At 39.7% G+C, this 24,922-nt stretch overlaps 1 protein-coding gene across 1 annotated transcript in view; it reads left to right on the top strand.

The window, feature by feature from the left end:
• corin (corin, serine peptidase) overlaps positions 1–24,922 on the top strand; it is a 30,348-nt gene that overhangs the window by 664 nt on the left and 4,762 nt on the right. The window contains exons 2-10 of the mRNA XM_073813057.1: positions 3,057–3,267; positions 3,668–3,831; positions 3,918–4,031; positions 4,463–4,570; positions 9,294–9,404; positions 10,095–10,217; positions 10,295–10,402; positions 20,750–20,981; positions 21,071–21,216. Of these exons, the coding sequence (XP_073669158.1) occupies positions 3,057–3,267; positions 3,668–3,831; positions 3,918–4,031; positions 4,463–4,570; positions 9,294–9,404; positions 10,095–10,217; positions 10,295–10,402; positions 20,750–20,981; positions 21,071–21,216 (1,317 nt within the window). The remainder of the gene's footprint in view (positions 1–3,056; positions 3,268–3,667; positions 3,832–3,917; positions 4,032–4,462; positions 4,571–9,293; positions 9,405–10,094; positions 10,218–10,294; positions 10,403–20,749; positions 20,982–21,070; positions 21,217–24,922) is intronic.

Here is a 24,922-nt window from a genome sequence, read left to right as displayed (position 1 = left end):
GAACTTGATGTTTTGGGTTCACAACCAGTGCTTTAAGTGGGCCGGAACGCCCCGGTACTCGGTACCCGCCACTTCTAAAAATAGCTCTTGAGCGTACCACCACCTCTCCGTGCGCCCAGAACGTGCTTTTAGCGTACCGGAACGCTCATTTGCACATCTGTTTAAAAATCAGAGGTTTAATTTAATGATTTGGCTGCGCTGCTGCTTTTCAGAGCGCCCTTAATGTACGCTTCCTAATTCGTCCCACCGCGAGCAGAGACTACATTACCCATACACCCTTGCGTTTACAAGTTAAAAGCGCATGCGTCCGTCAGTCAGTGTCAACGTGCTCTGGAGAGGTGTGTGTTTGTGTGTGAAACGCGCAACCATAGCTGCTCGGTTAAAATGAAAATACAATGAACACGTAATATGCCCTCCTTGTTTTAGACTCTGAGTAGTAAAAGAACACCGTCAGAATCAGAGGATTCGCTGGCTGACATCCCACCAATCCAGAATGATAGCTGCAGGTCAGACGCAAGCCTTTTAGGTACGTGATAATCTCCGCTGTCGCGGCTATCAGTTTGGTTCCCCTCGAATCAACTTCGGATTTCCTCAGGCGATGTGCAGAAAAAATTCTTGAAATTGTAATATACATTTAGTTTAATTGCTGAACTACAAGTAAACGAAATTTCAATGAATTTGAACGACGTGCACAGTAGTTTTACCACCCGTAAAATGGAAAACAATGGGACAAAATAAATGACTTTAGAGTTTCAAATTGTTATTCTTGACCCCATAGACATGGTCTTGGTGTCATTTTAAAGTTTTTTTTTTTCAAGCTCTTTCTATCTGAACAACTAGTTTTAGCATTTAACCATGCTGAAAATTTTACTCACATATCTACCTTTTGCACATTTTATTTATGTTCAGTAGCTATTTCTAGCTCAAGCAAATCCACAAATTTATCAAATGATTTATTATTTTTACAAGGTCGTCTGTTGACTGCTGAATATAAAACCCCTTCAATATTGGAGTTGAGTCAGCAAAAAAAAAAAATATATATATATATATATATATATATATAGTACCGGCACCTCTTTTGGGGCACTTAAAGCAATGTTCACAACATCCAAGCATATTATAAAATGGACCACAATTGGAAAATTATTTAAAAATCTAATCTTCTAGAGAAAACAATGTATCAAAATTCTTTTAACATCATTTTGTCACGATGGTATGAGCCATGCAAATCAGATGAGCAGCCTGGGATGGGTTCAGAGGTTTTTAATAGCATTTTGAAAATACTTTATTGATTAATATAAAACACAAAAGAGATGTACACTTCTTAATATTTATAGCAAAGATTTAAATTAAACAAAAATGTTAAATGGCCTATTATAGCACCACTGTGGAAGCTTGTTTCCACCATGTTGTAAAAAATAATAAAAGAAAATTGTGACTTTATATCTCAGAATTCTAACTTGCAATTCTTTTGCATTCTGGGTGGTTGCTAGGGGGGTCCTAAGGTTTTTAACCCCCTGGGGTCCGACCATTTTGGGACACTGGCAGAGGTTTTGACATGCTCTTACATTTGCTATAACTTTGCTCTTACATTTGTTCTTTTTTCAGTTGCTTTAAACATATTAATGCCTAAACTCACAGCACTGTATTTAGCACAAACTGCTAAAATAATATGTGAGTAACATGTGTGTACATGTTTGTATTTTTAAGGAAATTATGTTAATGTGTGGTTAGGGTTAGAAAAAATTAAATGAAAAGTTGCTGAAATAAGGCCAAGGAACACATACTAAACATTTATTCACCAACAAAAACGTACTGGATCTTGTAGAGTTGTGCATTTGCTACAAAAAGGTGCAAAAAACCATTTTACCCACTCATTCACATAAAACTATATATTGATTTAACTTTTTAAGACCTGTATGTGCATGATTATTAATTATGGAGTATTTTAAGTTGATTCTGTTTTGATTAGGAGAAAACACTTCGAAATGCAGCGATGCATTTTTGGATCCCTGGGAGTTAAGTGGTTGCAAGGGTATTGCTGTAGCTAGGTTTTTTATGTGATTGCTAGACTGTTGCTAGGGTATTATGGATGGTTGCTAGGCTGTTTCTGTTGCATTCTGTGTGGTTGCTAGGCTGTTGCTAGGGTTTTTGTTAAGTGATTTTTGTTTCAGAATTCTGACTTTGTATCTCAGATTTATGACTTTGTTTCTACAGCATTTGAGGGCATTATACTAAAAAAACCACTATGTCAGACTGTGATAATAATGCAGAAGTGACACCCTGAAGCTGAATTTGAATTGCGTATTTGTGTCCAACACAGCCATCCGCGTGTAACCGCGGAGAGTATACTTGGAAAGCTGCGCGGTCACGTGCGCACGCCAGACGCGGAAAAAAGTATATCCCGGTCTTGAGATGGTGTACTATCATTCTTAAGTGGAATGATTTTCCGGAAAGTAGTTTCCCTTTAACATCTTACTGAATATATAGAAAATACAGCATGTGCTGGACATTTTAGAGCACTCTAATTTAAATACTCTATCAACAATATAGCAATGCTATGTCAATCCCCTGAACAACCCAGCAACTAGAAACACTAACAACCACATAAAACTGTAGCAACTGTCTATCATTTACTCACAGACAACCTATTGCAGTTCTCTATCAACCACCCTAAACAGCCTAGCAAGTTTATAAACCACCTAAAATATTCTAGTAAAGGCCTATCAATCACCCAGAATGCTATTCTAAACATTATCTAAAATCACCCAGAAAACCATAACAATATTCTAGCAACCAATTAAAATACCCTAGCATAGCAACAGCTTAGCAACCACAAAGAATCTCACAGCAACAGCCTAGGAACTATCAATTAACCCTAGCAACTGCCTAGCAATCAGTCATAAAACCCTAGCAACAGTCTAGCAATCAAGTAATGTAATTGCAAAAAAACTTTTTACAACATGGCGGAAACAAGCTTCCATATACCACTGTGTGGCCAATAGGGTTATTTCCTCATTAGAGATTTATCAGATTTCCTGTTTGTCCAATGACAGGTTTTTGCGCTGACATCACAGAGAGCCAGTGTCACATGCTGCCGTACAATCAGACAGGCTTTTTGCCGGGGATGACGGTGGTCAAGGGCAGCGATGTGCAGATGTTCCTGAAGTTTTTCAGCTATCTGAGTCGTCTGTCGTGTTATAGGCACATCATGCTGTTCGGCTGCTCCACCGCGCTTCCACAGTGCATCAGCCGAGATGACCTCAGGTATAGATGATTGTTGGTTTGACTGTCAGTATCACTGCGCTACATTAAAAAGTAATGCTACACTTGTGTGTCACCAACACAAAAATGGTACAATTGAAGTGACTGGAAGGTCAGATATGAGATGCGATGGAATGCCACTAGGGGTCTTACAACGACAATACCATTATGCAGTAAACCCCTAACAGACAACCTACAACACAACAATTGAATAATTAATTAAAAAAATCTGTATGTGTATATATAGATGGACAATAAAATCAAACAAAAGATTATATCAGATTATATTTAAAGAGAGCACAGCACAGCTGCACAACATGAGAATTCTAGAGCAGTCCAGCCCTGTAGCAAACATATATATTCAGCACTCAAGGGTTTGTGTGTGTGTGTTTTTTTTCGGCAGGACGCTGATACTGCCCTGTCAGTCATTCTGTGAAACCGCTCGTAAAGCATGTGAACCTGTCCTGCAGATGTTTAATGCCTCCTGGCCGGAGTTTCTCCGTTGTTCCCAATTCACCAATAACACAGGCGCGTGTTACACACCCCGTCACACCCGAGGAAAAGCCTGTCAGTCTCACATACATGCACTTAAAAACTACTTCAAGGAGAGATCTGCAAATTATTAATCATCTCAAACTTTATTTTCTCTTAAGCCGTGTCTGGAGGAAGTGATAACTTTCTGTGTGCGACTGGAATATGTGTTCCCCAGAAATTGGTGTGCAACGGGCACAATGACTGTGATGACTGGAGTGATGAGATGGACTGCAGTAAGTGTGTGTGTGTTTTACTCTAGTTTAGTGTGATTATGCTGCAGTTACTGTGGAGTCTTATATTATAATATCCAGAATGCAGCGCTTTCATTTCATATGTTTATAAAGTGCAAAGTGACTTTTATAGACCAAAGTGCTGTACGATCACTGTTTAAGCACAATATAGGAGTCTATCTATCAAATTCACAAACAGTCTCGTAATCCAATGATGAGATGAGGGGCATCAAAGTTTGATTTCACTCATTGATTTCAATCTTTGACATAATTTTACAGACAGTGTCACATACAAACAACCAACAAAATGAACCTGCTGTCTGATGCTAGGATATATGTGCAGATAAGATGGTGTTTAATAAATCCAAATGTTTATCCTCCAGTGAGCACTTCAAAGGGTCAATCATGATATCGTCTCTCTTTCTCTCGTGCAGCATGTGCAGACTATCAGTTTTTGTGTACGACCGGCCGCTGTGTCTCGTCTGATCTCCTGTGTGATGGATATGATGACTGTGGTGATCTCAGCGATGAGCAAAACTGTGGTGAGTTTCAGTGCCATCAGACCTAACACTAACCCTAACAAGAACCTAAGACGACACTACAGAGAAAAATAACAGAAGAGCACCTAAGAGGAATCGAACCATGGCTTTTGCGCTGCTAACGCAATCACACTATAGAAACTGACCCTACCTATATCTGAAGTATTAACTCTTTCCCCACCAGCATTTAAAAATAAAATTGCCAGCCAGCACCAGCCTTTTTTATGATTTTTACAAAAGTTAAATGCCTTCCAGAAAATGTTCTTCTTCAAACAGACTTTCCGCAAACAGACTTAAATTACTCTGCTGATTTTGGACATACAGGTATGATTTATACATCATTTAAAATGTTAAAGTGTCTAGTTTTTTGTGTCCACTCCCAGTAAAAACAGAATGTAGTGCTTTTCGCAGAATTAAGAAAATAAACATGATGTCCCTCAGTGAAGTCCTTTCAGAAACACCTCAGAAAAATGAACTGTAACTTAACGAATACTTGTCATACAAACAAAAGATAAATGTCTACATAATGATTGGAATGTCTACTTTTAAATGATGTAAGTAAAATTGAAAACAAATATGGTTTGGATATGGATTGGATTTATCCATATGGATATGGATTTACAGAGGTGTAAACTTCATAAGAAGAGGGAGACGTACCGCATTATCTGGAATGAGATGAGATTGTCACACCCCTGCACCATTGAAGTAAAGAGCAGGAACATCCATGCAAAACTCTCGCCTGCTGCAGTCAATGGACACACAATCCCTGATCCAGTCCCTCCATTCATTGCTGTGCTGAGTTGTTTTATCCGAGTGCACCAAACATGACATCTAATTCCTTATTTACTTGTGTATGTGTGTCACTGAAAGTTCTCTCCAGACACGATTAATGTCTTTGTGATTAATTGTGCTTCCACACAAACACACGAGGCATCACATATGACTCGCTTTGTGGTATCTTATACTTTAAATAACACAATAATAAACAGGACATCTAAATCCTTATTTACTAACCTCTATCTCTGCACATCAAGTTTATTCGATCACACGTATGTTCAGACATTCCTTTGTGCTGCTTTCACAATCAACACGTGATGGAGTAATGGCTTCTATAAACAAACAAGTATTGACGCTCATCCCTTGTTGTTATCACATAAACACAGAGTCGGGACAATGATAAGCAGTTCTTCTTTTGTGCTTTTTATAGAGGGTATGCAGCGACGTCACTTTTCAACGTGAACACGATGGAGCTCACCCTGTTGAGTGGCAAAATATTCAACAAAATGGCTGGTTTTCATAGTGGCTGCTGCAAAAAACCCAGTTGACTGAATATTATCAGCTCACATTGAATTTAGTTGGCCTTTACAGTGACCCTAACAACTTGACAAACAACCAGTAGTCTGTGGACATTGGCATATGGTCAGACATTGCTTTTCCTGACATATATGTTTGTCTTGCCAAACCATTCCACCTTTGTAGAACAGAAGGCTCATCATAATGGATGTTTTAAATGAAGGCTCACTGACAAAACTTTGCAATTACACAGAATAAGAGCATTTATTGGTGTATTCTGTTAGCACAGTTGATCACACAACTACTTTTTCCATTTTAGACGCGTTTTCCACCCTATGATAATGCTGTCGCTCAGTGGGCTTAACTGCAGTCACTTTCTCCGTAGGTGACAACACGTCAGAGGTGTAAAGTACTCGAGTAAATGTACTTCGTTACTGTACTTAAGTATTTTTTGGGCTACTTTGTACTTGTACTGAGTATCAAAAATATAGGCAACTTTTACTCTCTACTCAATTACATTTTTGATCGGGTATTTGTACTCTTTACCCCACTACATTTGAAATGACACTTAACGTTACTCGCTACATTGTTTATTCGTCAAATAAAAACGAGACGAAAGTGTCAGAGGGTGATGATGGATAGAATCTGTGGTCGCGAGGTTACACGCACACACACAACTGAGCGACTTCATTTGGCTCTGCGCAGAGCAATCGTATGAAATCAAAGTACTGCGAGAGCGAATCAAATGCATATGGAGAAGTCTGGTCTCGCGGTACTTTGATGTCAAACGCTGAATGGCTTTCGTTGAGCCACCGTAGCGGGACATCTGCGTGCTGCGTATGTCATAAACTGTAGGGAAAAGTTCGCGTCTGGACTGAAAGAAGAGATAAAGAGCAAACATATGGATGCATATCACATTTGCTTCAGTCAAGGGACCCTTTGTTAAACATGTGATGCTACAATCAAAACAAAAGTGATGCGCGATTGCAGGAGGGTCATCCCGCAACTCAAAGGCAAGCACAAATGTTTGTATACTCTGATGCTACCTTATCAGCTAACCTGAGCTGGTACATAACTTGATATAACTTACTATATAAGCCAAAATAAACCAGCGAGGTCCTGTACTGATTGCCCGAGTAACTTAAGTACATTATAAGATTGATAATAAGTGTACAATTTCACTGTCCTCACATTTAATCAAGTATGCTGTAATGTATTTACTGTAAAGAGGGATGCATGACGGAAGAAATGTAGTGCACTTAATGTGAGATAGTGGTGTCACGTCTACTACATGTGTTTACAATTAATCTTTCAAATGAACAACTTCACGTTTTTAATATGCATTATCATATTTCTGTTAGTGTAATTTTAGTTTACTGGAATTTTTTAAATATTAAAATTATATCTTTTTTAGGATAGGCCTATATAAGAATATTTGGTAACACTTTACAATAAGGTTCATTAGTTAACAGTAGTTAATGTATTAACCAACTTCAACAAACCATGAGCAATACATTTGTTACATTATTTAAATAAATTTAATTTTAATTTAATTAAATTTAATGTAGATTTCTAGACTAAAATCTCATGGCATTTAGTTGAATAAAATTAGAATAAAACTAAATCAATTCAGATGACAAAAATATGACTAAAACTAAATAAAATTTTAGTAAAAAGACTATGACTATGTTTAATCTGTGTATGTTCTGCCAGGTTAAAATTTTGAGGTGTTTGATTTCTTTTCTATATTAGGGAATAAAACCTCATAAATAAACTTTCTTAGTTTTCACTGCCCAGACCTACAATGTCTCTTTGTGTTGAGGACTAGTGCATCTTTGAGCCAACATTCAGTACGAGTAAAAATACTTGAGTACTTTTAAATTGGGTTACTTTAATACTTTTACTCAAGTCGTATTTAAATTGGTGACTTGTAACTTGTAGTGGAGTAATTTTTACAGTAAGGAATTTGTACTTTTACTCAAGTATGGCTTTAAGCTACTCTTTACACCTCTGCAACACGTGCATAACCAAACCCTAACCCTATGTTCATTTTTACAAAGACCATACAGTACTTTTACCCAAGTTCAATAACAACTCAATACACTACATCTCTTACTAAATTTACCATGATTTACTGTAGTACTTGTAGCCAAAAACACTTTTCTTTGTTAAAACTATGGTTTTTATAAGGTATACATGTGAATTTATAACAAATAAACAAAATATAATGTTTTTGATTGTGTGTGTGTGCGTGCGTGTATTTACATTCTATTGAAATATTTTGTCATAAATTCACAAGTATTCCTTATCATGGTTATACTACAGAGAAAGTAGTTTCCACTCAAATTCCTGCCTTCAAGGACCATTATGCAAGTCTTTGTTTCCTCAGCTGTCAATCACAGATTATTCAGGAGCTTTCACTCCTTTTCGCATGCGGCCTTTCCCAGGAAAAAGTGTCTTAGAAATTGTAAATCAATATATTGTTTTATGTGAATGAGCAGGCAGAATGATTTTCACATCGTTTTGAAAAGTCTTGTGAAAACATGTTTAGAATGAGTTTTGTGGACTATCATTGACTTAAAAATTTAGCTTTTTCAAAAACTACGCATAAACATCTTTCTCTCAAAAATACAAATATGTACATACATGTTGATCATATAATATTGTAGCCCAGTTTGTGCTGAACAAAGTGTTATGAGACTTTTGCCATTATTATGTTTTCAAGCAACTAAATAAAGCACAAATGTCAGTGCAGGTCAAAACTTTCCCAGGGCCATAAAACCCCTTAGACCTCAAAGGGTTAAACGTCAACACTTCTAAAATCTATTGACTCTGATTGTAAATGTGATTATGCTTGTTACTGCTGTAAGGCAAGTGGAGAGATTTGATTCCCATTATACTGTACAGGCAGGGATGCAGAGCATGTGCTATTCGCTGATGATGTCTGGCACGGACATAACATAATTATGCAAATGTCTTTATTCAGTAAATTAATTCACCTTGATAATTGATGTAAATGTAGTCACTGATGCTACACAAGCTCATAAACATGAACACCACTGCAGTACAAACTGCAAGCTAGAACTGCGGTCAGTGATCACATGTAGATGTCGTGATTGTAAATACATTACAGTAGGTTAGGGGTTAATTGACTGAAAACAGCGTAACAATCACAATAAACGGGTGTATTATATTCAAAACCGAACTGATTGTGTTTATAATGTGTAACTACTTCTTCCTTTACTTGGGTACGACAAGCACTTCTGTATTTTGTGTCAAATTTAAACATACACAAGCATTCCCATTATAGAATTGATCATTCCCTTTTTATTTACCTGTCTTGTAATTGCATAATATCCAGTGAAAATGACCTTATTTTAACTTTGGTCTTTATTGAAGTGTGGAAGTAAGCGGTCTCTTTATTCTGCTGTAGTGTGTGACGATGTTAAAGAGCATCGCTGTGGAGAAGGGCGCTGTGTTCCCAGAGAATGGCTTTGTGACGGCGATTACGACTGCCTGGACAAAAGCGATGAGCTAAACTGCTGTGAGTTAAAATTCACTACAACACAACACACAAACGCATTACAGGTCTACACTACACTTTAAACACACAATGAGGGCAGTCGTGGCCTAATGGTTAGAGAATCAGGCGTGTAACCCCGTAGGCCCGCAGGTTGCCTTTGAGAGCAGCTGGGCGCTGTAATGATAGGTGTCTACTGTGTGGTGTTCACTACTCACTGGGATGGTGCAGTGAAATGCAGAGGTCACATTTGGACTATGGACTACAATATTTGACTTTTCCTTATTTGACCCTAACCCTCCTATTTGTAAAGCCTATTGTTTATTTTACTAGGAGGCAGTCCCGAGGGTTCAAATTAACCCAGGACTAGGTCTTAGTTATATTAGGACATTTAAGTGGTTTTACAAACATACCTTACAAAAAACCTTTACTCGTGTGCATCTTGAGACAAAACAATGACACTGATGTATGTTAAGATATGTCAATGTAAGATGTTTTAAATTAGGGTGCAGCTTTAGTCTGGGAACTTTTAAAGTTACTTTTAAAGTTGTAATGTTATCTGCAAACTATACCCCTGGGGGGAATGAATGCACAGGAAACACGGACTCCTCACTCACTGTGTGTGTGTGTGTGTGTGTGTGTGTGTGTGTGTGTGTGTGTGTGTGTGTGTGTGTGTGTGTGTGTGTGTGTGTGTGTGTGTGTGTGTGTGTGTAGCATGTAAGTCCCAGGGTTTAGTGGAGTGCAGGAGTGGGCAGTGTATCCCCAGTGCATTCCGATGTGATGGTGAAGATGACTGTAAAGACGGCAGTGATGAAGATAACTGCACAAAACAACAAAGTGAGTGCACACACACAAGCACAGAAAACTCTACCCATCAGAAGAGTTATGTATTAAGCTGTCTGTTTGTCTCTCAGCTCAGGGTTTGTGTCCTCCTGGTCAGCCCAGCTGTATTTCCACCTCCTGCCCTGCTGGCTGTCATGGCAATAATACCTGTGACTTTAACCACACCAGCAGTAACTGCAGTAAGTGATGCTATTCTACTAAACCCCTGACACCAGGTGATACTGCAGTGAGTTTCATATTAGTGTCTGTTAGTGAAAGTGCAAATCAGTTGCATTGACATCTAACATGTATTTTTTGAGAGTATTCCTGTCGGGGAAAATGCTACATAAGTCCTAGTTCCAGGCTCTTGTCCTGTCCAGACTGGACTTTTGCAATGCGTTATTGGCCGGACTCCCAGTCTGCACAACCAAACCACTACAAAATGCTGCAGCAAGAGTTGTCTTCAGTGAGCCAATGAGGGCACACGTCACTTCTCTCTTCGTCAGGTTACACCAGCTTCCTATAGCAGCTCGCAGTAAATGTAAAGCTCTACTCCTTACCTTCACTCGCTTATACAGACACTTATATAGACCTCCTAGATCCCTGCGCTCTGCCACAGAGCAACGGCTTGTGGTGCGCCATCTCAAAAAGGGGAAAAATCACTATCATGTACCTTCTCTGAATCTGTTTCTCATCTTTGGAATGAACTTCCGTTTGCGACAAGATCTGCTGACTCTGTAGTCGTTTTTAAAATTGGCTAAAACCCATCTCTTCCACCACATCTCACTTACTTACATCTTTTCTTTTTCTATCCTTATCTTTACATTCTCTGTCAAAAAAAGTATACTTTGTTGGACTTGATGAGATTAGTTTTAGTGCACTTATGTATCGCTGTTCTTGTGTTGCTATAATTGCTTCGATTTTTACCTCATTTGTAAGCTGCTTTGCACTAGCGTCTGTTAAATGACTAAATGTAAATATAGAATAGACCCTATACCCCATAGTGTTTTTTTCTCTTCTCGCACAACCAACCAATCACAGTCTTCAAAAGACAGCGTCAACTTCGCCTCGTCACTAAGTTATAGATTTTGTCTTTTTCTTGCTCAGAGTTGCTTTCAGATTGATTCTGAATCGCTCTTGAGCTAAGACTCCCACTTTATTAGGACCTCTCTAAGAGATTTTAGGAAGGGTTAAGAATACAGACCCTGATTTATAAGCAAATTGTCATCTGAAAAAAACTATAAACCTGTAGTAAAGAGTGGCTATCCAGTAATCTTCAATATATTATTCCATTATTTGTTCTCTTAGGCTGGCCAAGCTCGATTTGCACTCTCGGTGATGGAAAGGGGGCGTGTCCTGCTTAGGTTTTTTTAGCTGCAGATTTTTTTGGTCCATAAAAACATCCCTTGTGTGTGGTGTCATCAGGGCCGGAGTGGGGCCACTTTTCAGCCCGGGAGTTTCAGGCCCAAGACCGGCCCACTTTTTCCATAGTGTTATTCCAAATTAGCACTTTTTTCAACAGTTCAGCTCTTACTATAGTTTTTTATTAATACCATGGTTCAACAAATAAGGTAAAAGTTAAATAATATTTCACTTAAGATAAGAAGTTTACAAAAATATTCCTCTACAGTCTAAAAAAGGCTGGGTTACTTTTTACCCATAATGGGTAAATATTGGACAGAACACATGCTGGGTTAAAAATTACCCCATGCTGGGTGTTCTGTCCTCACTAGACGTGTAGCTTCTATATCCAGCTAGACAGACAGTGAACAGGCGAGATATTGATTCATAGCTTTTAATCTTTCAGATGCTTTTATAAATCTTTCTCGTGTAACTTTGACATTGTAAAACTGTAAACAGACATAGAAAATAGAGAAATTAGAATTGTATTAAATTTACATTTTCAAAGTGCATAACTTACTAAGCAGTATTTACTGCCTAAAAACATTCAAAGGAAACATTAAATAAACAAATTAAGCATTAAACGTTACATTGTCATGTACCCCTGTAAATATATCCTTAGTTTTAGGTAATGTGTATAATCACAAAATCCAAATTATTATAATTATCATAGCAAAAGACCGCTAGCATACGGTGCTACTTAATGCTCACTATTTACACTTTCCGTTTTGTTTTAGCAACATTTGCATCTCTAGATTAATCAATATACTGACAAACATCTTTAACATACTGAACTTTATGTTTATATGAGAAATTATAGCGACTTACAGCCTTATGCGGGTCACAAGTACCCTGAACGAGCCGCTCTTCAGCCATAACACTTTACAATGAGCTCACCTCAACACGTGCAACACGGCTCTACCATACACAATACTCGCCACAAGAGGGCGCTAAAGGTCAACATAAAACCAAATCAAACTGAAACCATTACACTCCCCGCCTGGTGTAAATGCTTTTATACCATTACTTAATTCTAATCAGTCTTTGTATCACTACTGCGGGGAAACAAGAGAATAAGTTGAGTCACTGGGCGCAAGTAGACACGAGTATTCCCTTGCTTCACAACTTTAACTTCCACTTTTCTGATTCTCTTATCTTCGCTTGGGATGCTTTTAGTAATGAGCCCAATGGGCCATTCATTACGTTTAACTTGATCATCTTTTAACAAGACTACATCCCCTACTTGAATGTTATCTTTGTCATGAGTCCATTTCCTTCTTTGCTGAAGCACTGACAGATACTCTTGTCTCCAACGCTTCCAAAATGTATCTGCAAGACCTTGAACATGTTGCCATTGCTTTTTATACATGTCCTTCATGTCAAATGTTCCTTCAGGAGCAGGAGCAACTCCTGCCTTTGGAGTTAGAAGCATTGACGGTGTCAAAATGGTTGGTGAGTCTGAATCAGTACTTATGGGAACCAATGGACGAGCATTAATGATTGCCATGACTTCGGCCATTAGCGTTGCGAGGACTTCATGGGTAAGACGAGTTGGACCTGACTGCAGTAACATTGCGTCTAGAATGCGGCGGGCGATGCCAATCATTCTTTCCCATGATCCTCCCATGTGTGATGAGTAAGGTGTGTTGAATGTCCATGTACAGCCTTCATTGCTGAGGTAGTTTTGGATCTCAGGGTGATCTGTATTGATCTTTAGCTCCTTACAGGCTCCAATGAAGTTAGTGCCTCTGTCTGATCTGAGAACTTTGGAAGGGCCTCTAACTGCAAAAAACCTTCTCAGCGCGTTAATGAAACACGAGGTGGACATGGTTTCGATTACTTCTATGTGAACTGCACGAGTCCCTAAGCAACTAAATAAAACTGCCCAGCGTTTGCTTTCTGCGGCCCCACCCCTTGTCTTGCGAGTGACTACGCTCCAGGGCCCAAAAACATCTAAGCCTACCCTAGTGAACGGGGGCTCCATGGTGAGTCGATCTTCTGGGAGGTTGGCCATTTTTTGTTCGACAGGCTTTCCTCTAAGCCTACGACAAGTGACACACTGATAGATTACACTTGAGACTAGTTTCCTGCCTCCAATTACCCAAACACCAGCAGATCTCAACGCTCCCTCAGTGAGGTGACGACCTTGGTGAGCAACGCTTTGATGGTAATGTCTCACAAGCAGAGTTGACACATGATGTTTTTTAGGGAGTATCAGAGGGTGCTTTTCATCATATGGGAGGTTAGCTAGAGACGTCCGACCCCCCACCCTTAACAGTCCCTCTGGGTCTATGAAAGGGTTTAGAGTCCATAAGGGGCTTGTTTTAGGGAGTCGTTCCCCTTTCTGCAGTTTCTTTAAGTCCTCTTTGAATGAATATTGTTGGACGCTTGAGATGACTGTAAGTTTAGCTTGAGTTTGAGGATTTGTAGTGTTTTGATCTGGGGCTTTGGACTTGTTTCTAGCCAGAGTAACGAGTTTTGCCATACCTCGTATGAGATGTTTCCATGTTGAGAATCGTTCGAACCGGTGTGATCCGAGTGGTTCGATGATGGCTTTAGTTGCATAGATATTCACCTCTGGTCGAATCTCTGAATCATGCTCTGGTTTTATTAGCTCAAACACATCCGTATCTGCTGTTGTTGAACACTGTGGCAGTTCCTCCGTCAAGAATGGCGGTCCGGTGAACCAGTAGGTTTGTGGCAGAAGGAGAGCTGCTATCGGACGAGTAGCAATGTCTGCTGAGTTGTTTTCTGATGAGACATGATGCCATTGCGTTGGTACTGAAGATTTTCTGATTCTACAGACTCTGTTCGATACATAGACGTAAAACCTTCTTGAAGTGTTGTAGATGTAACCTAGTACAATCTTGCTGTCGGTGTAATACTTTACATCATGAAGCTTTAGGTCAATTTCTTGACATATAAGCTCTGCTATTTCTACAGCAAGGACCGCGGCGCATAGCTCCAGTCGTGGAATGGTGTGAGCTGGTTTTGGTGCCAGTTTGGCTTTTCCCATGACAAATCCGGTGAGATGCTGTCCCTGCTCGTTGACAACTCGCAAGTAGGCAACAGCTGCAATTGCTGTAGATGAGGCGTCACTGAAGACACACAGCTCTCTGTGATGTGTTGAGGAAAGAGACAATGTTAAGTATGGTCTGGGAATGTGTAGGTTCTCTAACTCAATAAGCGAGTCTCTCCATACAGACCATAGTCTTTCTTTGTCTGGCGATAGGGGGTCATCCCAGTCACATGGTTCAGAGGTTAGTTCTCTTATGAGTGCTTTTCCCTGTACAGTTATAGGCGCAACAAAGCCTAAGGGGTCGTACAAACTATTAACAGTGGATAGCACGCCTCTTTTGGTGAATGGTTTTTGTTCTTTAGAGACTTGAAATGTGAAAGTATCTGATTCAAGACTCCAGCTGATGCCTAAGCTTCTTTGCACAGGTAATGGGTCGTTGTCTAAGTCAAGGCTTTTGATTTCTTTTGCCAAGTCACTTGCTGGGAACGCCTCCATGACCTTGCTGCTGTTTGAGGCAATTTTGTGTAAACGCAGATTCGACTCAGCTAACATTTTCTGTGTTTTTTGCAGTAGAGTGATTGCTTCAAGTTCAGTTGGGAGTGAGGTTAGACCGTCGTCCACGTAAAAGTTTCTGCTGACAAAATGCTCTGCATCCTTGCCATATTTCTTCACACCGGCTTCAGCTGCTTTGCGGAGCCCGTAGATTGCAACAGAGGGAGACGGACGATTTCCAAAAACATGGACTTTCATGCGATACTCGATGATCTCTTTTGTGACATCGTTGTCTTTAAACCAGAGAAATCGCAAGAAATTGCGATGGTCTTCCCTTACTGTGAAACAGTAGAACATTTGTTCCACATCTGCTGTTATTGCGATGGGCTCTCTGCGAAATCTGATCAGAACCCCAAGCAGAGCGTTGTTGAGATCTGGACCGCTTAATAGGATGTCATTGAGTGCTACGCCCTCATGTTTGGCGCTTGAGTCAAAAACCACACGTATTTGATTAGGTTTCTGTGGATGATACACCCCAAACATGGGGAGATACCAACACTCTTCATTCAGCTGTAAGGTGGGTGCGACTTCTGCTTGTTTGTTGTCTATGACTTTTTGCATGAACTGTACAAAGTGCTCTCTCATCTCAGGTTTTTTGACAAGACTTCGTTTTAGTGTGTCCAGTCTTTTTAATGCCTGATCTCGATTATTTGGTAGACTTTGTCTGGGTGTAACAAAGGGAAGGGGTGCAACCCAGCTGTTGGTCTCACCCTGATACATTTCGTTCTGCATTATTGTTAGAAATTGCATATCCTGTTGTGAAGGTGCTAACCTTTCATCATCCTCCCTCTTGATGAAGATGTTGTCTCCGAGATTGTCTGTTTGCATTGCCTGGTAAGTATCTGTGCAGATTTGAGTGTCTTTTAATTGCCTTACAGATTTCTCTTTTATTTGCAGGACATTGGTACATGGACTGAGGTACGATGGACGTCCGTTGAGCAATGTGTTTGTTTTGTACGTTGCAACAGACCTTGGTTTGTGTACACCATTCAAACAGACATCTCCCACGATAACCCAGCCAAGGTCCAGACGCTGGGCGAATGGTGCATTATGGGGACCATTGCACTGTTCTCTCACTTTGTGCAAACTCAGTATGTCTCTCCCCAAGAGCAACAGGATTTGTGCATTTGAATCTATAGCATGTATCTTGTGCGAAAGCGCCTTTAAGTGTGGGTGATATTGGGCGACTTCAGGCGAAGGTATTTCCGATCTATCCTCAGGGATCATGTCACACTCTAGCATCGGAGGCAGTGGCAACTTTATGTGACCGTCTGTGGATTCGATAATAAAGTCTTTAGCCTTTCTCCCTCTGACTTCCTTGATACCTGAACATGTTTTTAAGGTATACACCTCAGTGTCTCCTTTAACACTAAATATGTCAAAAAAGTCAGAGCGGGCAAGAGACTGATTACTTTGTTCGTCCATAACGGCATACAGGTTTATTGCCTTGTCCCTTTGACCTGATGGATACACTTTCGCTAGGCATATTTTAGCACAAGACCTTGAGCCACGCTGTTCAACACATACCTCTGTGCACATTGCTGTAGCTGAGACTGATGGTGTAATAAGCTCAGGCTCCCCGCCATGCTGTTTCACCTCTCTTGACGGTGTGATGCTGTTAGGAGGGGGTGGACCTGGGTGTAACACCGTATTGTGTCTTTCACTACCACATTCTTTGCAGGTGACTTTGATCTGACAGTTTTTGGCTTGGTGTTTGGTTGATGCGCAACACTTGAAGCATATGTTTTTATCCTTCAGATATGTTTTTCTCTCTTCTAGGGACTTGCTGCGAAAACTGCGACATCTCCTAAGAGGATGCGGTTTTTTATGCAGAGGACATTGTTTGTCTGGATCTTCACTGATGTCTGTGGTTCCATTACCCTCTGTTATTTCTGTCTTTTTTACTGTAATCATAGGGCGAGAACTGTTTTTAACAGGCCTGTCAAACTTGGACTGCGCTGCTGACAGAAAGGAGAAACTAGGATCATTTCTTATGCGTGCTTGCTCCCGTACAAAGTTAGAAAAGGTAGAAAATGGTGGAAATGTGGCGTTGTAATCTACCTTGTATTTTGATGCATGCGAGATCCATCTTTCTTGTATAGAATAAGGGAGCTTTTCAACTATAGGGTTAACACCACGAGCTGTATCCAGAAAGGCTAACCCAGGTGAATAACCCTCTGCTTTAGCTAGTTGTAGTTCAAGCAGGAGATCTCCCAGCTCTCTTAGCTTACTTGAGTCTCTAGCTGCAATCTTAGGGAAGTTTTCAACCTTTTGAAACAGTGTATGTTCTATTACCTCAGGTGCTCCGTAGGTTTCTTCCAAGCGTTGCCAGATCATTTTAAGGGCTTCACTGACATCATTGATTTGAGCCGCACTGATTCTTTTAGCTTGTTGGTTTGACTTTGGTCCGAGCCATTTTACAAGTAGATCTATTTCTTCTTTAGGGGACAGGGACAAGTCTTTAATGACATTCATAAATGAGGATTTCCAGCTACGATAATTTTGTGGATCGTCATCAAATGTTTGCAAAGTGGCTGACACCAGTTCACGTTTCATTAGATATTTGGCCATGTCATTTACCGTAGAGGTCGGTTGAGGATTTGGGGGCCTTAAGCTGAATGACTGGTGTTGATGATTGAGAACTGGATGTGATATGTTAGGATGTGGTGTTGACATGTATATGGACGGTCGTTTTTGTCTGTGTGGCGGACTTTCTTGCTTGATTACAGGAGTAATGTAGGGGGATGATAATGGTTCTGCTCCTGTGTTATCATGATGGTAGAAGGGGTTCGTGATTGAGATTTGAGGTTGTGATAGCACTTGGTTGCTTTGCAAGAATACTTGACTATCAATGAAATTTTGAACCTTTTCCGTGGGATCCACGGGGTTGTCGCACAGATGTTCTTTGCTGCATGACTGTTGTTCTTCAAACTGTGCGGCTGCTTCTAGTATCTGTGCTTCTGCTGCAGCAGCAGCTGCTTCTTTCTTTATCTTTAAAATATGTAGCTGAGCCTGCATTTCAGCTTGTTGTTTCATTACTTCAGCTTCCTCCTGTGCATAGACCACCTGCGCTTGTGCAGCCTCAGCTTTGGCACGTGCTCTAAGAGCTGCTACGCTTGCAGATGACCTAGTAGACCGCGATGAAGAAGCAGAGCACCGGGATCTCGTTTCCAGTACCTCTTCTTGTGCTTTTAGCACGTGGCTCCCTGGCGATCGTTGGGGTTGCGTGTTCAATGGCTGCGACATGATGATTTGATGACTGAAGTTAACTGCTTCTGAAGGGTGTTGTATGCTGATAATAAGGCTTTTTACTGTTCTGTCCTCACTAGACGTGTAGCTTCTATATCCAGCTAGACAGACAGTGAACAGGCGAGATATTGATTCATAGCTTTTAATCTTTCAGATGCTTTTATAAATCTTTCTCGTGTAACTTTGACATTGTAAAACTGTAAACAGACATAGAAAATAGAGAAATTAGAATTGTATTAAATTTACATTTTCAAAGTGCATAACTTACTAAGCAGTATTTACTGCCTAAAAACATTCAAAGGAAACATTAAATAAACAAATTAAGCATTAAACGTTACATTGTCATGTACCCCTGTAAATATATCCTTAGTTTTAGGTAATGTGTATAATCACAAAATCCAAATTATTATAATTATCATAGCAAAAGACCGCTAGCATACGGTGCTACTTAATGCTCACTATTTACACTTTCCGTTTTGTTTTAGCAACATTTGCATCTCTAGATTAATCAATATACTGACAAACATCTTTAACATACTGAACTTTATGTTTATATGAGAAATTATAGCGACTTACAGCCTTATGCGGGTCACAAGTACCCTGAACGAGCCGCTCTTCAGCCATAACACTTTACAATGAGCTCACCTCAACACGTGCAACACGGCTCTACCATACACAATACTCGCCACAAGAGGGCGCTAAAGGTCAACATAAAACCAAATCAAACTGAAACCATTACACTGGGTTAAAAATAACCCAATGTTAGGTTGTTGTTATGCAACCATGGATTATAATAACTCAACAGGTGGGTTAAAACAACCCAGCACTGGGTCAATTTTAACCCAGCAGCGTGTCCTGTCCAATATATAAAATATATAAATAACCCAGCCCTTTTTAGAGTGTATTCCACAAGGAAAGGTTGATAAATTATTAGCATTGCTAATGCTATGAGGCCGATGAATTAATGCAAATAGAAATATAAAAGTCCTAATTAAAGCAACACTATGTAGTTTTTTTACCTTTAAATAATGTCTCTAAAATTATTTCAGTGATAGAACAACTTTTAACTGGACAAATTGTACTGTTGCTGCAACCTGAGCAGCCTCCTAGCTGCTACAAGCACACTCTGAAAGTGGCGGTGGAGGGTAGGAAACACAGCCCCGCCCCTCCCCCTGCCTGCAGAAGAGTGTCTGATACCAGGCACTGTTGCGCTTTTCAACCACATGGGGGAGCTGTAAATCATTTTTACATGAAAACTACATAGTGTTGCTTTAAAAAAGAAAACAATTTGACAAAAATATTAAATACAATATTGGTTAAATAGCATAACAAGTGATTTATAAGCTTTTTTAGGCTGGTCATTTTTGACTGGGAAAACAAAAGGTGTTATAGGGTTCTGAACACAACCTGAGGGTTAAATAACTTTAATTCATATTGTTAACTCATGGCCTCCTCATTTTCAGCGGGAACCTGCTCAGAAGCTGCTTGTATAATATTTGCAAAGTCTATGAATCGCCATGTATACACAAAAGGGTAATATTTTAACAAAAAAATGTTGACTTGTAAATAGTTCGACAACGGTATTAGCCGAATAATTACGTTGCTAATGCTAATCATTACTAGGCTTATTTTTCTTTAAGTTAACGTTACCTGTTGTCACTTTTGTTTGTCCTCTTGAAAATAAATCTGTAAGTATGGCACATTTGGCAGCATCCAATGGATTTTTTCTTCAACCTGTTTTTTACGCCCTCCTCCTCTCAGACGCGTATTGTTACGGTAGGTCCAGCCCAGCCTACCGGAGAAAAGTTTTCTTGGACGCGCGCTATGGACCGAACCAACTCTATGAGAGGGGAGGGGAAAACTCCTTTAAATGGTATAACCCATGCAGAGGCTGTGCGCTGCAGTGTCAATGCGAAACGTGTGAAGTTTCATTTAAGAGAAGATAGACTCACTAACGTGACAAAAAAAAAAAAAACTCGACCGGCCCAAAAGTGAAGCGGCCCACCGGGAATTCTCCCGGTTCTCCCGATTACCCACCCCGGGCCTGGGTGTCATTGTAATTATTTTGTTGCTCCCGAACACGTGATTAAAGTATATTTACAGTATAACATGAAGTGCCAATATACAAAAGAATGTATGGCATAGAGTGCAGTATTGCTTAATAAAAAGGTAATAACCAAATGCAAGAAAACATTGAGCAACTATTAAGTTACTATTACATAACAACCGTACTAAACGTTGTTATGCTAAAACAAAAGCGATCAGTGATGCATACTGCTGTAATGTAGTCGATGGTTTGATCACGATTGTCTGTTTTTTTTGGCAGGTGGCTGTGAGCCGATCTCTTTGGAGATCTGTATGAATCTGCCCTACAACTTCACCAGGTTTCCAAACTATCTGGGTCATCAATCCCAGAAGGAGACGTCAGTGAGCTGGGAGTCTTCGCTCTTTCCTGCTCTGGTTCAGACAAACTGCTACAAATATCTCATGTTCTTTGCGTGTACTGTTCTAGTGCCGATGTGTGACCCATTAACGCAGCAGAGAGTGCCGCCCTGCAGGTCAGTGGGTGTACTCGCCTCACTACTGTGTGTACAGCATGTTGTGTAGGAGAAAACGTTAACAACATGCACACAATTGTGTGTTTCAGATCCCTCTGTAGGAATTCAAAGAAGCACTGTGAGTCAGTGCTAGGAATTGTGGGATTGCAGTGGCCTGAGGATACAGACTGCACTCAATTTCCAGAGGAAGGACAAACAAATAGTTCATGTTTACTTCCAGACCCAGATGTGAACGGTGAGTGCTTTAACGCAAACTAAAACTGCTTACAGGTGCTGTAGAATGTAAAACTGAGGCGTAGATGAAACATAACAGTACTGTACATAGTAATGACATATCATGATCCTCAAACACGATTGTTTTCTCCTCCTTATGTTAACCTCATGCATGCAAAAGACCGCTGGAAAACAGACCAATCTCAACATAACACCAACTGTGACGTTACAGACATGATGTACACCCTCAATATAAATTACAATGATGTTACATAGCTAAAAACAAAGTTGTGACTGCTGAATTAGCGCTATATGCTAGTTAATGCTATATGCTAGTTAATGCTTTATGCTAGCGTTTAGGGTGAAGTTCTACTGTTGACGTTACAGTTACGTTTTCCAGGTCCATACTGAAAAAAACCCAAACTTACCACTCAGAAACGTTAATTAACAATCTCCAAACAATTGATTATTCCTCAAAATCTGATCCAGACTCAAACATAAGATCTGTTTACACACACACACAGAGCTACTGAAAGAGAAACAGCCAATCAGAGCACAGCTCAACATTATTATTCATGACCCTTTCAAATAAGATAATAAATTAATAGACCTTTTCATTCTAAAGATAAATCCTAGGGTTGTAAGTGGACATGTAAAACTGACTCTGGATCATTTTTGGACTTAATAAAGCCACAAACCTTCTATGTAGAAATTAGAGACCAGTTTAAAGGTCCCATTCTTTCTGTGTTTTTGAAGCTTTGATTGTGTTTACAGTGCACAATCGCTGCAGCCTTTCGATTGAGAAACGTCCTGGAGTTCGTTTTCCAAAAGCATCGTTGCTAACCTGTTAGCAACTTAGTTGGTTGGCAGCGGGAAATTGCATTGCAACCAATAAAGTTGCTAATTTAAGCTCTTTTCACACAGACATTCGTAAAATACACGGAAAATGCATCCTGGATTTTTCCGGAATCTTTTATTTTTTTTCGTTCATTCACACTGCCATGATTAGCTGGCATCTGATGGTCCCGGAAAGACACATGACCTATTGAAAGTCCTGCCCTCTCTTCTACGCAGCGTCTGAAGTTTGCAAATTATTTATTATTTCTCTCTCGCATGCATTTTTGTTTATGATGAGATTATAAAGGAGCGTGGCGTGACGCGCCGTTCTAATGCTGGTGAATGATCTCAGCTTCTGAGTGGATATTTGACGAGCTCCCTGATCTCTGCTTTAAAACAGTTTCCAGACATTTCTCATCGTGATTGTTTATATGCATTTAAAACCTGCATTTTGAGGAGCTGAAAGATATATCTTGTTGGGATGACGCACGGGTATTTTTGTTTATTATAGCTCAAATAAGCACGTGACGCGATATTCTTTTATGCTGCTGAATGATCTCCGTTTCAACGCGGGAAATTAACGAGCTAACTTACCTGATATCTGCTTCAGTCCAGTTTGCTGACATTTCTCGTAGTGAATGTTATAAATCCCTCATTTTAAAGAGTTGAACCAACTTCATGTTGCCATGACACGCGCGTCCTCACTACGGCACGTGCGTCATTGTTTATGCGTCTCATCGATCATTTTCTGATAACTGCTTCAATCTAGTTTGCACCATTTCTCGTGGTGAATGTTTATATGCATGTTATCTCTCGTTTTAAGGAGCTGAACCATAACTTGTGTTGTGATGACACTAGGGATGCACGATCTTGATTTTTCATGGCCGGTTTTTATACCGATTTTCTTAACAAGCAAATTGGCCGATTCCGATCCGATTTCCGATTTTTTTTCTTATCAAGCAACAAACAAGAAAGAAAGAAAGTATACATAAACAATATGTTTATTTGGTATTTAACAGGCTAAACTTGGTTTGGCTATTGAAAACAATAACTCTAACCATCTAAAATGAACAGCAGTAACTGTGCAGTAGGCTACGTTCAATACAAACATAAGTGATTAAATGAGACCATGACATGGATGGTTCAGTGTAGGTTGATGGTCTTGCCTGTTTTGCACTATCAACAGACTTTTGATACTTATTGTGTTCTATCAGGTGATGAACTTAAATGTCTGATCAAGTTTGTTGTGGTGAATGCAGGGCTCTCAGGTTTTATTTAAAACTTTGGAGTGAGATAACATCTGTTAGGGGAGAGGCCCCTCTGCCACACCAAATTCTCAAGTTTTTGCTAGCAGTTCAATGTTATCTATTATTCATAACTGACCAGCACAAATATAACAATTGATACGTCTGATAAAAGATAGACAAATTATCAAAATTAAATAAATTGCTCTACAAATTAAAAAATACAAATGTATTAAAATTAAAATTAAATCTGTATTATATACAGTAGGATTGCAGCACTTGCCACCAGCGTGTATTTTAAGCTGTGTTTAAGAGAGAGATAAGGTTACATGTTTAGTACTACATGGCAATAAATACATCTCTGATCCTTTCATTAATTTCTGGAAGCCTCTATGTTAGTTTCAGGTAAGCTAAAGCTTCTTATTGAAAAGCAGTTGGAGAGTTTTTTAATAAATCAAGCATGATTTAACGCGTGTTTGGCTATATTCAAAAAACCTGCGTTATTTGCAGCATTTATCGGATCTTGCTCTTCCAACTTTCACTCTGTGCGTGCACGTGCCACGCATCCACGTGATTGACATCAGAGGAGCGCGAGAAAAACTCGAGAAAGCTAAACTCGACAGATAACTTCCCTGCACCTCTTCCATTAATTGTATATAGCAGGAAAAGTTATCAGTCTCTTAGAAATACAAGGTGTACGTGTGTAAACTGACTGAAATGCGTGTATCTCACAGTGAATGCGTGAGACTTGAGAGCCCTGCGAATGTACTGTTGTTTCTCCGCGATTAACTTTGTCCTTTACAGACATTGCAGCTTGCAATCTTAATGTCCTGCGCACAGATTTCGAAATGCTTTTACACAAAAGACATGTTTCCGAATGATAAATATGTAGTCTGTGCACGTGGGTGCATTTCCGGAAAAATCGGACGAAAAAATAAAAAAAACGTCCGGTTCCGATCTCTGGCCGGTCAACCGGTGCATTCCCTAGATGACATGCGCATCCTCACTATGACACGCCCATTACGGCATTGTTTCGGCTTCTTGTTCACACAGAGGGTTTTCCGTGTATCTGACTAGGTCCTCTTTCCGGAAACGATCCCAGATGATATACGGGACGAGTTTGTGTTCACACAGACGCTTGTCTGGCAATTTTATGGGTATTTTCTGGGACCAAAAGGTCTGTGTGAATGGGGTTTTAGTTAGCAACTATGGTTTTGGGAAACTCACCCCTACATTATTGAGTGAGCTGACCTCAGCTAGGTCCAGATGCAATAAGTAGGCTGCTATTTTCACGTTTACTGGGTTGTTTTTGTTTTCAGGGATTGACCCATCTTAAAACCCATCATCTTTTCTTGATTCTTCATTCACAACTGTTGCTTTCATAGGAGTACCAAGCATTAGCATTAATAATAATAAAAAACTAGGTCAACTGAGGGAGTGACTCAAATCTTAAAACCTGACTGATTGTGAGATGTTTAAAGTTGACAAAGTAAAATGAAACTTTATTTTTTATTTTATTACATGCTATAAATATTTTTTTCTTTTTATGAAAATTGTAAACAATACAATACCCTACACTTTGTACATTGTAATGTTCAGTCTCGTTTAATCAGGAAGTATAGGACTGTAGTCCACACCGGCCGTTCA

This window comes from Paramisgurnus dabryanus, chromosome 21 (assembly GCF_030506205.2).
Source record: "Paramisgurnus dabryanus chromosome 21, PD_genome_1.1, whole genome shotgun sequence".
In the NCBI taxonomy this organism is placed as follows: domain Eukaryota; kingdom Metazoa; phylum Chordata; class Actinopteri; order Cypriniformes; family Cobitidae; genus Paramisgurnus; species Paramisgurnus dabryanus.
The sequence above is the reverse complement of the archived record's forward strand: the minus strand, read 5'-3'. Positions and strand labels throughout refer to the sequence as shown.